Source organism: Thalia democratica, chromosome 9 (genome assembly GCF_965202585.1).
Source record: "Thalia democratica chromosome 9, ktThaDemo2.hap1.1, whole genome shotgun sequence".
NCBI classification, from domain to species: Eukaryota; Metazoa; Chordata; class Thaliacea; order Salpida; family Salpidae; genus Thalia; species Thalia democratica.
In genome coordinates, this window is record NC_139173.1 from 20338815 (window position 1) to 20355593 (window position 16779).

The 16779-nt window shown below is 25.6% G+C and overlaps 1 protein-coding gene across 1 annotated transcript; it reads right to left on the bottom strand.

Moving 5' to 3' along the window:
* Positions 1–982: 982 nt before the first annotated feature.
* On the bottom strand, positions 983–11192 carry LOC145844044 (dynactin subunit 4-like). Its single transcript, XM_082951373.1, has 11 exons — positions 11135–11192; positions 6854–7000; positions 6297–6373; positions 5598–5776; positions 5324–5367; positions 5149–5250; positions 4721–4895; positions 3781–3890; positions 2827–3051; positions 2475–2581; positions 983–1835 (listed from the first exon to the last, which is right to left on the bottom strand). Exons 2-11 carry the CDS (start codon positions 6986–6988, stop codon positions 1613–1615), a joined length of 1377 nt encoding a protein of 458 aa, XP_082807499.1. The 5' UTR covers positions 6989–7000; positions 11135–11192; the 3' UTR covers positions 983–1612.
* Positions 11193–16779: the final 5587 nt, after the last annotated feature.

The following is a 16779-nucleotide window of genomic DNA, read 5'->3' on the forward strand; positions in this document are numbered from 1 at the left end:
AATTAGACCCTGAAAAAAGATGAATTGCAAAAGCGAAATTTTTTAGAAATCATGTCAAAAAATGATGACTTAAGTCTAATTATAATCATAAGCATAATTATATGTTTTATTATTCTTAAACTTAAGAGCTTATACTATTAATAATATTACGATGTATGGTTAAAGTAATAAAATCATTTTTAAATAACAAGTAAAAAGTAGTTTTTATAGTCTAAAAAACTGGTATAAAATAACAATTTTTGTATACTTAAAACAACATATTATTATTCGTAATGTAAAAGTACAATTTCAAGTAGTCTATAAATTTTAATGTTTTAGATATATCAGTATAAAAGTATATTAAAAACAAATATTAGTAAAATATAAGTAATATAAAATACTGAAAAACCTATAAAATTTATCATTTAATTTTTGAACTGCCTTTAAAAAAAATCATTTTATTCTTTTTTCAATATACTTTATATTCTATATCAATATAAAAAATACAGCTTTTAAAAACAAAGTTTTCAACCACAATATAAGCTATAAATTATAGGTTTAACACATAGCTACTTTATTAGGTTGTTACAATCATAAACTATGATAATAACACATGCTAAACATAAACAGCAAAGTTTTTAAACAACGTTCAAAAGTAAAACAAGATTTAGTTACACCATAAACATTAGTTGTATAAGTCAAGCTAAAAACAATAAAACTTTTAACACTAATAGAAAAGGATGAAGCATTTTACACAATTTACTTAAGTTCAATCCAAATTTCTATAAAATAACTAAACTACTACTAAAGACTGTCTCATACAAAATCAACAACGATCAAAATTCAGATAACTTTTTAAGGTCGAGGATTTAACTACAAAATTAAAATCTAAAATGTATAAATGAGAAAAAAATGTTGGTAATGCCTGTTCATTATATTTTATTGATATATTTGGAAAAAGGAAAAAATTATATAATGTAAATTTTATAAAGCTGTTTTTGATTAGAAAATTTGAAACTAAAATGTAAAAAAAAATTACATAAAAGTTCTAAAAAAGGTTAATAACACAAAGTAAAAGTGTTAAAATCTTTTTTTTTTGCAAAACTAAACATTTGAACTGTATATATATTTCTAAAAACTACAAACAAACTATTATTAAAAACAAGAAGAATTTTTTAATAAAAGAAACAATGTAAATTTTGTTATTAGTAAAACTAAAAATTTGAACTGTAAATATACTTCCGAAAACTTTCAACAAATTTTTAATAAAAACAAGAAGATCTTTTTTTAGTAAAAAACAATATAAATTTTTACTGTTAGTAAAACTAAAAATTTGAACTGTAAAAATACTTCAAAAAACAACCATAAATTTTTAAGAAAAAGAAGAAGAATTTTTTTGACTAACTTATTGCATCTTGCAAACATTACAACGAAAATGGCTACAAGTCTGAGCTACTTAGAACTTTAATTCTCTGAAAATTGTTGACTTTAAAAATTAAACATAAATTTTAAATAGAAATCATAACAAAATTTCAATGTGTTATTTTGGTTGATAATAAAAAATTGCAACAAAAGTTTCAGAGTATTTTTGTTTGTCTTACTTGACTTATTATAACATATTAAACCTGACCACCTACTCCGAAATCCTTCCGATGTCGACGAGAACCTCGTAGGTTAGGTTTTTCACTGTGGGGGGTTTTGCCGGTTGCGACTTGCTGAGAAAGGAGCTGTTCGCTTGCTCGTACTGGTACGTCATAAGGAGCGATGACGTCACCATCTCGTTGGCAGTCAGGCGCGGCGAAGGAGTGACGTGGCACGCGATGACGATTCGGTTTCCGTCGCGGTTCAGCACCACTCTGTTGTTTGGTTATGATACAAAAATTTTATCAACTTAAGTTGTTCTTGGTTAAATTTATTTGTTAGTATCGTGTAGAAAATTACTTAACTTTTTTTTAAAATAAATTATTTCAAGAGACTTTGTGAAGAAGATTTCTCAAAAAAAAAACGTTAAGTTTTAAATAATTCTAGTTAGCAACATTTACTTTATATCACTAAAAAGATTGTATCTAAAATATTTAAAGACGGAGCTGCTGAATTTTATATTTCTTATTTTTACATTTGCTTTTTACATTTAAGTAAATAAATACTATTCTTATAAACACTGAGATTTTATAGGAATATATGTTGTTTTAAAATTTCTTAACAGCATAAAATCAAGCAAATTAACTGGTGAAAAAACTGTCAAAAAATTATACTTAAAACTTTAAAATGAAAAAAAACTAACAATTTTTTTTTAGTTTAAATTTTAAAACTTGTAAGCGAAATAAAAAAAACTAGTGTTTCAATAAAAACAATTGAGACTAAAACTATAAGTACACTATAACTTATTTTTAATGAATAAAATAATAAAAATGTATGCATTACATACTTGGGGTAAAAAATACTTTGATACAAAAACTGCTAAGTTAAATTATAAACAAATTGTATAAACTAACTCTTTGTTATCATGTTGAGAGAGAGAGTCAATCAGGTCTTCGACGACAGTGAACTCAGCCGTTTCGTCCGTCTTATTTATCTTCAGCTCTTCGCTCGACACTTCCACCTTTTATGATTAAGTATGCTTTAATATCGCAAATAGCTATGTTTTATTTTAGTTTCGTACATATTTGTTGCAGTGATAAATTTAAATTTAGTAGATATATGAGAACAAAAAATGTGCACGGCTATGCAAACATTATGAAATAAAAGTGTGTGTTAAGTTGACAATAGTAATAAGTATTTATTGTATAACTCCAATATATATATAAACAGCTACATCTTTCAAACACAACCGTAACAACAACTAACTGTGGAGTTCGCGAGCTTGCAGTCGGAGGCGGCCAAGCTGATGCTGATGAGCCTGTTCGTCGGGTTTATCACCGTCAGCTGCACCATCTGCCTCACGCCCGCTTTCAGTTGAGGGACTTTCCTGTTGAGGCGAATTTCGGGGACGAACTTGAGCGCGATGTTGTGAATTTTGAACTTGCACAGCGTCGGGTTGTAGTCCGACTTGATCAGGTTGTGCTCGCACCCCTTCAGTTGAAATTAACGTGTGGATAAATAATAAAATATTATTTAAAAATAATAATATGTGAAAGTAAGTTGGAAAAGCAAGTGGTTTTGATTTTTAAGGTAACTTTAATAAGTGGAAAACTGGTACTTTTAGAAATACTCTAAAAATCACAACATAGTGTACTAATGACAAAACTAATAAATGCTTTAAACTAAATCTACGCTAATATGCTAAAGTTAAACCATATTTCAACTTGGTTGTAATTATATGTAAACAGGTCTCACATTTAAATCTACTTAACTTAACTGTCAAAAATAATTTAAAGAAATGCATTGTAATCTATAGAAGAATTTAAAGTACAAAAAGATTAAACTGCCCAATGCATTTACCAATATTTTGCTGTTATGAGGCAAAGATGATATTTTAAGGAAAACACTTTTGTATTCAATCAAGCACCAGAGTTTTTCTAACTATCTGCTGTGTAAATACAACACTCGCTTGCTAATATATTTAATAACAGTACAACAACCTTGTATATTTACGAAGCTCATTTGCTAGTACGTTTGCATACTATGTATCACATAGTATTCATCGTTTTTAATTTTTTTGGCGAAGATAAGATTATGGTTTTTTTAAATAAAATTAAAAACTGCTGATCATAAACATCAGAAAAAAAAACTAAAAACTATACACAATAAGAATGAAGATATACAAGCACAAGAGTTTGATAACACCTAGTGGCAATATACCTTGCAGCGGAGAGAGTGTTTTGTGAAGGCAATCATCGGGTACGGGTTCAAATCACCTATTTCAGTTGGCTGGCTGACGGGATACCCGTGCTGTTGCTCGATGGTTGTAACTGTGAACATGTTCAAAAGTACTTTGAAACATCAACTACACAAAAGTATATCTTAAAGTAACATTTGAACACTTGCGTAAACGATTTTATACTTTTGGTTTCAATACTTAATTACAGATGAACACTATCATAATTTGCTTCTTTTTGTTATTAGAGCAAAAAATACTTAGCATTTTCAACTATTTGCTTTTAAACATCTGAGCATGTTAGTATAAAGTTTAAGCTTTGTTTGTAGTTTTAATAAACTTAATTTATTCAAGTAGTTAAGTTTAAATAATTTATAAAAATATCAAGAAGCTTTTTATGGTTTGTGTGTGATAAATGTAAATATTTGTGCATAATATAAAGGTTATCTGTACAAATAAAATTACTCTGTACAACTTATACACTATAGCAGCAGTTCTTAAACTTTTTCTCATGATTTGCCCTTTTATGAAAAGTAATTATCAAACTTATCCCTAATATATAAAACAGATTAGCTTTGAGGAAAAAAAACTAGATTTTTTGAACCTTAAGCTTATTAAATACAAAAAAACATAAAAATATAAAGAGTTTATTTAACTAAAAAATAATTACAATTAAATAATTAATTAGAAATCAAAAAAAATAATTTACATAACTTGTAATCAAGAAAATTTACCCCCTAAAACAAAGCAATTTACACAGGTTAAGAATCGCTGCACTATGGTAAACAAAAATTATTATTAATGTTAAGAGCAAAACTTGAATTTTTAGCCACATAATGATAAAATAAAGTTTTAAATATACGTAAAACTGTTGTTACTGTAACAAGAATAAACACCTCTAAATAAATGAGTAATGAAACCTACCTTTAGTGATGTCCAATTCTTGTTCGAAAATTCCTTCAGGCAGCTTTTCAACCTCGTCAACGCTCTGTGTTTTGGAAACTTCCAGTTTGACTTCTTTCAATGACAAGCTTTCTTTTATTTGCTTGCTCGTGTAGCTGTGCGAGTGTTGGCCCAGTTTTGAGTACCTTTGCTGCATCTGATGGTAAGAAAAAAGCTAAAAACCTTTAAAAAAAATTATTTCCATACTTGAATTACTTAATTGCAATCAACCAAGTTAAAGCATTATTAAAAACTTAAATGTTTTATAAAGTTGTCGGTCGTGTCATTCAATTGTTTTCTAAAATACAAGTGTATAATTTTATCATGATTGCTAGAAAATTTTGCTCCGATTAAAAACTAAGCAAAAATACAATAATAGTAACTGATTATTATATTTATAAACAGCAAACCTGCTTTGTAACAGCCATATGCGGTGAGAGTTTCTCAAGTGACATTTTGTCTAAAGCTTCTTTGTGAGATATATACTTGAAATGTTCAATCAAATGACTTATCTATGTTTAAAAAATTAAAATTACAGGAGTAAATAAAACAGAGTTGTGATTAAAGTTTATATACAAAACTCACTCGTTTTTGATTTGAATTTTGTTTTTCAGTCCATGAAAGACTAGCTGTAATTATTTTTGTCAAATTAATATTTAAAGACATTTTTACTCAAAATTTACACACTTGTAAAATATAAAACAAAAGAAAAAAAGCAACAGAAAAAAGTATAAAACTACGTTTTTAACTTTGCTTAATTCTTTAAACTAAAAACAAAACCTCTGGTTGACTGTAGTATTTTACATTTAAAAAACACTTACAAGACTTCAACTACAAAACACTGAAAAAAAAAACTAACAAAATTCACGATCAGGAATGCCAACCTCTCTGGTGTTCCACCTGCAGTATCCGCAAGTTTGATAATAGCTTTTCTTATTGGTTGCTTTAGAATCACCAGCAGAGGGCAGCGAAGTGTTGTAAGAAGCCACGGTGAGGGACTGAGTGCATGTTGGGCAGTGCCAGGCATTACTGGATCGACTGTTGATTGTTTTATGAAATTTTATACTGTTCGAATTATGCAAAAAACTATTCCTTTTTGGTTGTCTTACGCACTAACAATCAAGAATTTTAAAAACTGAATAATTTTTAAACACATGTTTGTTCTTAATTTAATGTTTTGACTTTCTAACTCATTATTAAACTATTATGAGATTTTGTTATAAGAAAACTAATATAAATTAAAATTTAATAAATATGCTTTATTTTCAACAATATTTGACATAACATAAAAATATATACCATCTTGATCAAAATAAAGTTAAAAAAAATAATATTTAATGCATATTGACTTTTTAATTATTTTTGTACTTGTTTTTATGTCAAATATGCTGTTTTTTTTTTTGTAATCATAAAAATATCAAAAAGTTTTGAAATTGCAATCAAAAATGTAAATATTTAACAAGAAACTATAGCAAAATAATATTATAAATTGGAGTTAACTATACTTTTCATGACATTAAGTTTTATAGAACAAAATGTATTTATTGTAAAAACAAACTTGTTTTTCTTCGATAAAGTAGCTACATCATTAGAAGCCCAACTGTCGAGTGTTTGAGGACAAAAATGAGATTCAATCTTAAATAAAAATCAAGCTTAAAAAATTTATTAATTTTATACTTTTTATTAAATTTCAATAAGACTAGTAAAAACAAAAGTAATTTACAAGTTCTACAATAATAATAAAATTTTATTTGAATATTATACAGTATATTTCTACACTGGCAAATAAATTATTAATAAAAACTTAATCTAAAAGCAAAAAAAAACTATTAAACATTGTTTTTACTATTTGTATGTTTATATGTTATGTATATATGGTCAATCCTTCTGAGTTGTAAAATTCTTAAAAAATTTTATTACATAAATACTGATCACTTTGATATATCTACAAATACTCTATTTTCTACACTATACATATATTATAAAAAGTAAATATTGAATAATTCAGCTTTATTCATTTAGTTATTTGAAAAACTATATTTTTGTTAGATTTAAACTTCGATTACAGGTTAATATTATCATAAATAATTAAATATTGCTAATAAATTTTCTTACCTCATGCTGTAAATCATCTTTACACTTGAGTCCTACACAAAATGTACAAAAATATAGTTTAGCTAATGGTTCATAGTCAGGTCTAGATTCAGATACAAAATATCTTACTCTATCAGTTTGTAACAAACTAACCATAGTACTACAGATCTGTGAAATACGATTATAATTAACTATTGAATAATAAATAAAAATGGACAGTAACTTCAAAAAACCAACTAAATCAGCTTATAAAAAACTTCAATTTGTTATTGCTGTATAATGTTTAACTTTAAAATCTGTAAAATGTTGTTCATAATAAATTTTAGCTAGTAAAATTTATTTTTCAGCTAACAATTTATTTTCATTGTTTTGAAAGCTTATAAATTGATTTATAATTTTGTTTACTGCTTAAAACTATTTCATCTGTATAACAGGGATTCAAAGCTAGCAATTTTAATTGGTGTTTGTCTGGACAAGACGTTAAAAAGTACCTGGGGTGTGCAACTCATAACCAAAAAGTTCCTCATGCACCAGGTCATAGGATCAAGTATTTTAAGCTTTTTTTTTGTCTGTTGTTCAAGAAAAAAGAGATAAATATATAAAAATATATGTTACTGCTTTCAGGTTTTCCTATCCTTGAGTCAAAAAAACTATCCTGAGATTTTTTTTTAGTCTGTCGAAAAACTTAAAAATTTTCAAAATCAATAAAAATCAAGCTATCCAACAAAATTTGTTATAAAATAGCCAGATTTTGAATTTAAATCAACAAAATCTCATCCAAAATCTAAAAAAAAATTTCCAGAAATTTTCAAAAATCAAAAATTGTATCCTGAGTCAGCCTCAGTTTAAAAAACGAATTCAAAAATAAAAAAAGTAAATTGTTAATTGACTAGTAATGTGGCTTTTTCTATTTTACCAAGGGACATATATAATAATGAGTTTGGGAAACCCTGCCCTAACCGCTATTGGTCAGCTTTCAGTTAGTCTTATATTATAACCAAATGAAAAAAATCAAACTAAAACAGGTGGTGGAAATCTACTTTAATTAGGATGGACTCTAGATTTACAAAAATTCTTCCAGGTTTTTTAGTTTTCTTTCAGATTATTAAATGTACAAATTTTGTCTCTCTTTTTAGTCTAAAATTAAAGTTAAGGTTAAAATTGAATTAAATACTATAAATTAAAGATACTGAAAAGATAACATAGAAATGTTAGTTAAAATATATTTACAAATTTCTTCAAAATATTTTATATTTTTGTTATGATAGTTATATTTTATCTAATCTAATATAGTCTTTTATTTAACATGAAAAAAATATTCAAAATTAAATTTTGTCTAGGTTATTTTAGCCTAAATTTTTCATACCAGATTATTCTAGGTTAAATGGTCACCACCCTGTTTAATATCACCTTTTTGTCATGCTTGAAATTTAAAATAACTCAAAACAGTTCCAGGAAAACCTGATGTTTTTCTAACATTAAAAAAATCTTTAAAGGGGTACTGATGACTATAAAAACACATAACTATAAAAAAGTTAAAATAATTGAGTGGTACAAGGTTGCTATAAATTAAAAAACTTTCATATTTTAAAAATTACACATTTTTTTGTCCATACTTAGTTATAAAACTAAACTAAACTGAAAAACTGTCATAAATAGTATAAAATATTGAAAAGAATACTGTAATGCCACTTTAAATGTGTTTAATAATAAATAAAATTCTAATAATACAAAAAAAAAATTATTATAGAATGTTGTTTCTTATCTAAATTTCATTCTTATAAATGTAAAAACTGTTTTAAATTACTTAAGTTTTTTTTTGTTCAGAACTCAAGGTTTTTATTCAATTTTTTCAAAATTTCTCAAATTTTAGGTATTTTGCCTGTATTGTCAACAGGGCTGCCACAGATCAAGCTGAAAAAAATTTCCTGATTTTTCCTGAATTTTCTAAATCAAAATCTTAATTTAAACTTATTCTACAATACATAATCTAACACTTGAAACTATATAAAGCTTTCTATCTAATTTTAAATACTGGATAAAACAACAGATTTTTTTTGCTGAATTCGATCATCAAACTTCCATTATATCACTTGAACCATCTGTGTATGATTGATGTATTTGCAATAAACAGCTATACCAGCAATTGTATTATTACCTTATAAACACAGATTGTCTGAAAAATGAAACATTTTTTTAGAATTTCCCAACATAAATGTATTTATAAACAAAACAACATATAAGGAACTTTTACGATTAAAACCCTAAACTAATAATAAACTTAATCAAACACTGTTTTTTTATATGTACTGAAATCTATTTTCTCCATTTCTTTATTAGCACTTCTAACTCTTAATCTAATGAAGATATGGTTTCCTTCATCTGGTCTGCATCCCACTTCATTTTCATGGCAGATAAAACCATTTGCCTCATTTTATTTAATTGGTTCTCATCTACTGACCCTAAACTTGTCAAAGAGAATCTTTTCTCTAAATCTAGCCACAATTTGTGGGCTTCATTTATTTTCTTTTTGCACTGATTTATTTTTACTTCTAATTTTGCTACCTCAATTATTTACTTAAACAAAATCTTTTTTGTTTCTAAAAATATGTTAGATAAACTTTTTTGTATATATCACAGTTTCACTATAGAAGTGTCCTTGCTACAGATAATCAATACTAAAAAGCTTACAAAAACTGCTTGTTCAAGTAGGGTACTTGTTCAATATGTTTATAGGAAAGTTTGCAGTTTTATAAAGAAATTTTTATTAATTTATAGCAGATGAAGTTATTGGAAATTAAGTAGTTTTATAAGTTTCTAGGAAAATTTTGCAATTTTAGTCTGACTTTAAAGGATTTTTAATTAGTTTTTAACCATTTGAAGGCTTTGAAAAATAAGGAATTTAGTAAATTCAAATTGACAAAATCTGACTTTTTTTCAAAAAACCCAATTTTTTCCTGACTTTTTTTGTAATTTTTTTTAGTTTTTCTAATTTCCCGACTTTGTGGCAATCCTGTGTCAAATACAAGGTTTTTTCAGGTACAATGCTTATTCACTTATCCGGACTTCACTTATTCCGACGCTTACTTATCCGGACAGTTTGGGTCACACAAAAATTCAAAAATTTTCAATATTGAACACTACAACTTTGTTTGATACAAATGTTAAACGTGAAAAAACTAAATCAAACGTCTATTCTTTCTTGTCAAAGAAAAACTTCCAATAATAACTAGTTGGTTAGGAGTGATATGTTGCTGTTAAATTGACTTTAAACCCGTAAAAGTTTTTCTTTATGTCTGTTTTTGTTTCTTTGATTAAAAAGTATTTTTTTGTTTAGAGAGATAAGTTGCCATAATTTTTTTTAAGATATATTCAATTTGTGTTTTCTCTTAAACAAAACTAATCTTTTTTTTTAAATTGATAGTTAGGGCAGGCTGAATTACAAATGGTGAATTTTACTTGCTTGACCCTCAAAAAATGTATATTGTTGCAGAGGGTTAGTAAGTCTGATGTTTTTCTACCAAAAAAAGTTAAATTAATAAACCTAAAATTTAAAATTTATTATTTATCATTTTATTATATATTACTCACAATTATGTACTATGTATTTGTTTTTACCATAGCACTTTTATTATGCATTGCATTATATGCAGCAGTTATATTTGTATGAAAAAATTGATTTTTTGTAGTTATCCGGATTTTTAGTTATCTGGACATGTTTACAGAAAAATCTGTTATGGTTAACTTTAGGTGAGCACCAATATCAAACTGAAAATATAATACATTATGTCTTATTTAAGCATAATTTTAGGCTAAAAAATAACTATACTTTGTTTTTAACAAGCCATATAAATACATAGAAAGAACTAAATTAATAGATTATAAAATAAAATATTTAATCATTTTTTACAATTTCATAAATTTGTTTTACATAATTTCATAATCAATATAAATTATTGTTTGATATAACTAGTTTATATTGTAAAACAAAAGCAATTAAGTATTTAAGTTTATGATATATAAGTTTAATTTTATTCGTGTATTTATAAAAGATAAATTTTCAGCCTAAAATTAAGATTAAATTTTAATTAATTAAAATTAAATAGATTATAATTAAGATTAAATAAGACATCAAATGTACTATAATTTCAGCCTGATATTGGTGCTCACCTAAACTTAACCATAACCGAAAAATCTTGCCCAACGTGTGAATAAGCACTGTATTACAACTATTATTAAACTTGATGACAGATAAGTCCATCAAGCATATTTTATATTAAAAAATATCAATTGCATACTCACCCTAATTATGAGAAATCTAACAATGTATGTTAAAATAAGTTGTTTGTTGTTTAATAACTTATCTTTGAGTACTTCAACTAGAGTTGGCAGCCTAATTGTGATACATGCATGATAGTGTAAGAAGATACAAAAAGCATAAGTTTTTACAATTAACAACAAATAGGCATGGAACTCCTAGGGAGATATTAATTTTCATTACATGATTTTACTCATTTAGACAATCGTTTGTCAAACTAAGTACAGTTTATTAATATCAAGACTGAATTTTTTTTCGATAGTAAAAGAGTAATTAAAAACAGTTCTAAACAAAATGATTTAAAAGAACTTGAAAAAAAAAATTTAGCAAAGCAAAATTTTATTATATTTTTGTTTTTAATTTGAAAATGTAACCTTTAAAATGTTTAAATAATCTAAACAAAATATAGTTGAAATTTTTTTATATTATAAATATAAAACTTTTAATGAAGTGTGGTGTACGACTCGATGACTGAGAAGTTTTTTCGTATAACCAAACCCCAAAAATTTTTCGTTTTTAGTTTTTGTTCAATAAACCTATTTTAAAATCTAAACATGTGATAGTCTTCTTATTGTGGTGTAATTTAATTTATAGTTTGTTGTATGACAAAAAAGACGCTGAAAATATTAGGTCCTAAGACGTGGTGCAAGAACATTTTGGTTATCGATATATAATAGTTAATTATTATAAAAAGTTAATAATTAGCTAGTTAATTATTGTATATAGTTAGCATAGTATTGTACTATTGCTAAATGAGTTTAAACAAGAGTGCTAAAATGTTTTAACTTATGATGTAAGCTATACTTTTTTACAATAACAAATTAGTTTTCTTAACAATATATGCATAGCAAACATATGACAAGAGTAAATAGAACAAAACAAACTGTAAGGCGAAAAAAAAAAAAAATTTAGGTGACTGTATTTCTGATAAGTTTTTCTAATTCAGAGTTTCCTAAAGCATGCATATGAAAAAAAATCAACAACTACCATTACATTTACGATGCCTCTTCGGTCACATCCTTAGAATTGCATCTCAACAAAAGATCACCAACGGGAAAGTGTTAAGACGTACTAGTCTTACCACTATGTTTTTAATTGTAAGACAACGCAGGTTTTTTTGGCTTGATCATGTGCTCAGGATAGATGGGCGAATCCCAAATTCTTTTTTGTGAAAAGAATTGGTCGTCGTCAAACGCAAACGAGGTCGTCCAAGACTACGTTTATAATACGTACGCAAGCGCGACCTAAAAAGCTTGAATATAGGAACTAATGAGTGGGAGTTGCTTGTAAATGACTGCGACAGATGGCGGTCTGCTATACAAAAAGGAAAAATAGAAAGAAAAAATAATATTTTGAGAAACCGAAGCAGACGAAGAAATGAAAGGCTAAACGAATTTAGTTTGATTGTTATGGTATACTTATGCAATTGCTAATTTATTATTAGTCTGTTATATTTATTGCAACACTGTGTTTGTAACTTATATTATTTATTTTGACTCTTGTATGCACAATATCCATAGCCGATTTCAAATGATAACGGGTCTATTATAAAGATAAGTTTAGGAAACTTTGCACTGTAACAAAAAATATTTAAAAAAAATTTTGCAGCATTTGTTTTTATAAAGTAAGTTTTTTTTTTTTAAGTGTTTATATTGATTGTTAGTTTTTAGTAACACTGAACGAAATAAAAAAAATCTATAGAAAATAAGAATATAGAATCTATAAAAAGTCTCCATTTAACTAAATATTTCATTTTAAGCAAACAACTTTAAGGGTTTTCGCAAGTATCTTAAAATAACAAAATAGTTAAAAGTTTTAAAATACCATATTTTATTTAAGTTAAAATTTAGGATTAAAATGTATGTTAAGTTTCTGAATGTACTAACAGTACATTTTAAGTTTTAATTAAATTATAGACGTAAGTATGTATTATATTTTGCTCTTATTTTTATGTTTTAAATAATTGTATAAATATTTAATACATATATTTTTTTATTCAACTTATATTTATAATTATAATATGTTTTGTATTTATTTATTAAATATGTATTTATCTACAGACTTAAGTAAACTTGATTGTTTATAAAAAACTCAAAACTTTAAGTACAAGATTTTAAAAGAACTTTATTTTTACAAAGTTCGATTCCTTTGAAGGAAAATAACACTCTAAAAGTTTCAAGACAACAATAAGTAAAGTTTTAAACTTATAAAATTTCTTACGTCCCATAAATGTTTTTAAAATCTTTTATTTTAATTTTTTCGTTTTTTAAAAGCAATACAAATACTAAAGTGTATAGGTAAGTATATAACATAATTATAAAATAATATATCAGTTATGTATCCAGTAAAATTATACTTAGAGAATTATGTATAACTTTCACACCAAAATAAATCATGCAATAAAAAAACTTGAATTCTAGAAAATTTGAATGAAACCTGAAGGTTTAAACAAGTTTAATATGTAAAATAACTAAAGATTAGATACTAATACTTTATCACTATTTTATTTGTAATATTCAAAATTTTCTTATTATTCACACTTAAAGTCCCATTACGGTATCTTTTGAATATATTTTTATTTTAACATTGTTTATTGATTGATAAAAAAAGCGCTTAAAAACTTTGGTAAAGGACCTGGTGTACGAGAAAACTTTTCGGTTATTGAGTCGTACACTACATGACTTTACAATTTAAGTTTTAGTTTAATTTTTTATTTTAAACGACAATTTTTTATTTTTTCTATAAACAAAGAAATAATTTTCAAAATATCTATGGCCATCGTATTTTTGCAAAGTTTTACAAGTACCAGGCAAGGACGACCTTGTGAGTTGTGCAATGGGAGCCATACTCGGTCGCATGGGGCAGTTTCTTTGTGGAAAAGGAAAGTTAATGTAGACGTCATGCCGTACTTCTCCAGAAATGCTTTGACGTGCGAGAATGACGTCATCTTTCTGAAAAAAGGCTGACATTCTTCCACGCCAAGTTGATTTTGTATAATAAATAACAGAAAAGATATAAATTATATTAATTGAGTTAAAATGCTTGTGAAGAATTTACTGCATTTTACCCATGAACCTAATCTGACAGTTTCCTACAACTTTTATTATTTAAACAGAAGCATTTTCAAATAATATTTTACAAAGAATTATCACAGGATTAGAAAAGTTTTTTTTTTTTTTTTTTTCAAAAATAACAAACATTTAAGTTATGTTAAAAAATTCTCTTTTTTGTGCACTTAATTATAAAGATAGTTCAATCACCAACTTTGATACAAATTTTCAATTTTATTTTGTTTTTACATTAAAATATATGAACATTTCATAATTTTTAGAGTTTAATTTAAACTAAAACTAAACACTATCATAATGTCAAAAATATATATAAGTTGTAGAAAATTATTAAGAAAAAACATTTTTTTTTTTCGAACATATCTTAAATTTTTTTGTTATTAAGTAAATAAATGAAAAGCAAATAGAAATGTAGACAACATCTTTTATTTGCACAAGTTCTTGCGACATGTTTATTATTTTTCTTTTTTTGCTTTCAAAATATCTGTATAGTTGTTTGCGCAATACTAGTACATTACAGAATAAAAGTTAGAAATAGGCCAGAAAACTGAAAAGTATTTTTTTCAGCTATTTTTTTTTCTTTTTATCAGCTTTAATTTAACGTTTTATAATTTTTAGGCGTGCTTGTGTTTAATAAAAATTGTTTAAACAATCATGATCTAAAATTATAGTTATGTTAGTTTTTAGTATAATTCAGTCAAAACAATAAAAATCACTTCAACAGTACTGATGTTGATTTAATGAGAAAATTTTTTGTATAAAAATATTTTCAGCTCTGAAGCGGACCCTTCACCTACTGCTACTTGTTGGTCAACGGCGAGAGCGACCACTAGCCTGACGTCATCAAGTACGTGGGATTATTCGCCCCCGTAGATAAAATGTATCGGGTCGACAGGCCGCAAGAGACTTAATGGTTCATTTTTTGCCGTTCATACATCTGACTGGTACAAGTAATCAGTAGGTGTTTTTTTTATTTAGCACTAATCATACGTAAAAGTTAAGCAACTTACTTTATTTTTTTATTTATTTTTACTATTCAATTTAACAACTTTTGTGCTTTGATCTTGAACTTTTAGTTTTTTTTTTAAACAAATAGTGTACTATTAGCAATTTTTACTTCTCATTTTGAAAATTTTTTATGTCTAATAATTTTTTTTAGTTGTTTGCGATTTTTGAATTTGTACAATGTAGTTGTTTTTGTGAAATATAAAATAAAAATAAGTTTTTTAAATGGTAAAAATTTAATAGTAATGCAAGCATCAAAAGTTTTAAAATGAGAGCTTTAAAACAAAACAACTTTTAAAAATTTAATAATAAAAAAATTAATACTTATATAGTATTCCTTTTCTCTTTCAAATCTACTAATGTAAAATTACCCTTAGGACAGGGTTTCTTAAACTCATTTTTGTGATTACCCTTCAACTGAAATTTACATATTAAACATCCTCTTTTATTCAATATAGCCTTTTTAATAGATAATTACCCATTTGTTTTTTTTGCCCCGTAACTACTTATTGCCCCTGATAGACGAAATCTCCCATTTTAGGAGCTCTGGTCTATAATGGAACTGAACTAAGTGTAAGTATTACATTTAAAAACTAACGAACACAATAATTTTGATACTAGTAAAAATTAACATTCAAGTAGATAATAAATACTTTACAACTATTTTAAGAAATAAAAGTATAAATGGAACGGCTCTAAATATTTAGTTTATTTAATAAATTAGAACTAATTTCTTTTACCAAATATTTAATGTTTTATTTATGAACAATATATATTTTTTTATTGATCCATGTTTTCTATTGATCACAACTTTTGATTTTTATCGGCTTAAAAGAGCTATTTTTTAAATACAGCTTTAAACAGCCCACGATTAAACAAAAACAGTATTGAAATCTTTAGTTGAAAGTTTTATTTTATAAGACAGTAAGTTAGCTAACTTTAACCTTTTTTAGTTTAAATTTAGGCTTCAAATAAGAATGTTGACTATAACCGTTAAAATTTACAAAAGATAGTTTAACAAGCTTTTTGCATTTAATAGCTAGAATACCAAACTGAATTGACCAACTTTTAGAAGCATTTAAAAGTTAACTTTAAAAAATGTGTAAACTTGAAAAAAAAATCAAAGATTATTTTATCAAAGTGAAGGAGAACAACAAAACGTAAACTTATTTTCTATGCCTGAAAACTTTGCAGTATTTTTTATTTCTTATTACTTAATTATTTAATGGCTACTAAAAATATGCGCTACCAAATATTTAGTAAATTTTATTTACCAATGCTGTTTATTTTAGAAGTTAAGTTAAACAATAAACAAAAACCTGTGATACTAGTTGAAACTCCAATAAGATCGTCACTTTAATGTTTACTGAAAAACATACTAAAAGTTTTAAACGTGAGTAGTGGAAACATATTATGAAAAAAAGGAAGTTTAAACAAAAATTAATGAATTTCATACAAAAAAAGTGATTACTGTAAAAACTTTGATAAGAATTTTATATCAACACGTATGTAATCTTGATTTTTTCTACTTCATTTTAAAGATCAAAAATATGAAC

What these genes read in the sequence shown, in the direction of transcription:
- LOC145844044 (XM_082951373.1), bottom strand. Translation starts at nt 6,988, where the DNA reads ATGGTTAGTTTGTTACAAACTGATAGAGTAAGATATTTTGTATCTGAA. An exon ending in ACTTTATCGAAGAAAAACAA is followed by an intron (nt 5,777 to 6,296) that starts GTTTGTTTTTAC and finishes AACAATCAACAG; the next exon opens with TCGATCCAGTAATGCCTGGC. An exon ending in AAAATTCAAATCAAAAACGA is followed by an intron (nt 5,251 to 5,323) that starts GTGAGTTTTGTA and finishes TTTTAAACATAG; the next exon opens with ATAAGTCATTTGATTGAACA.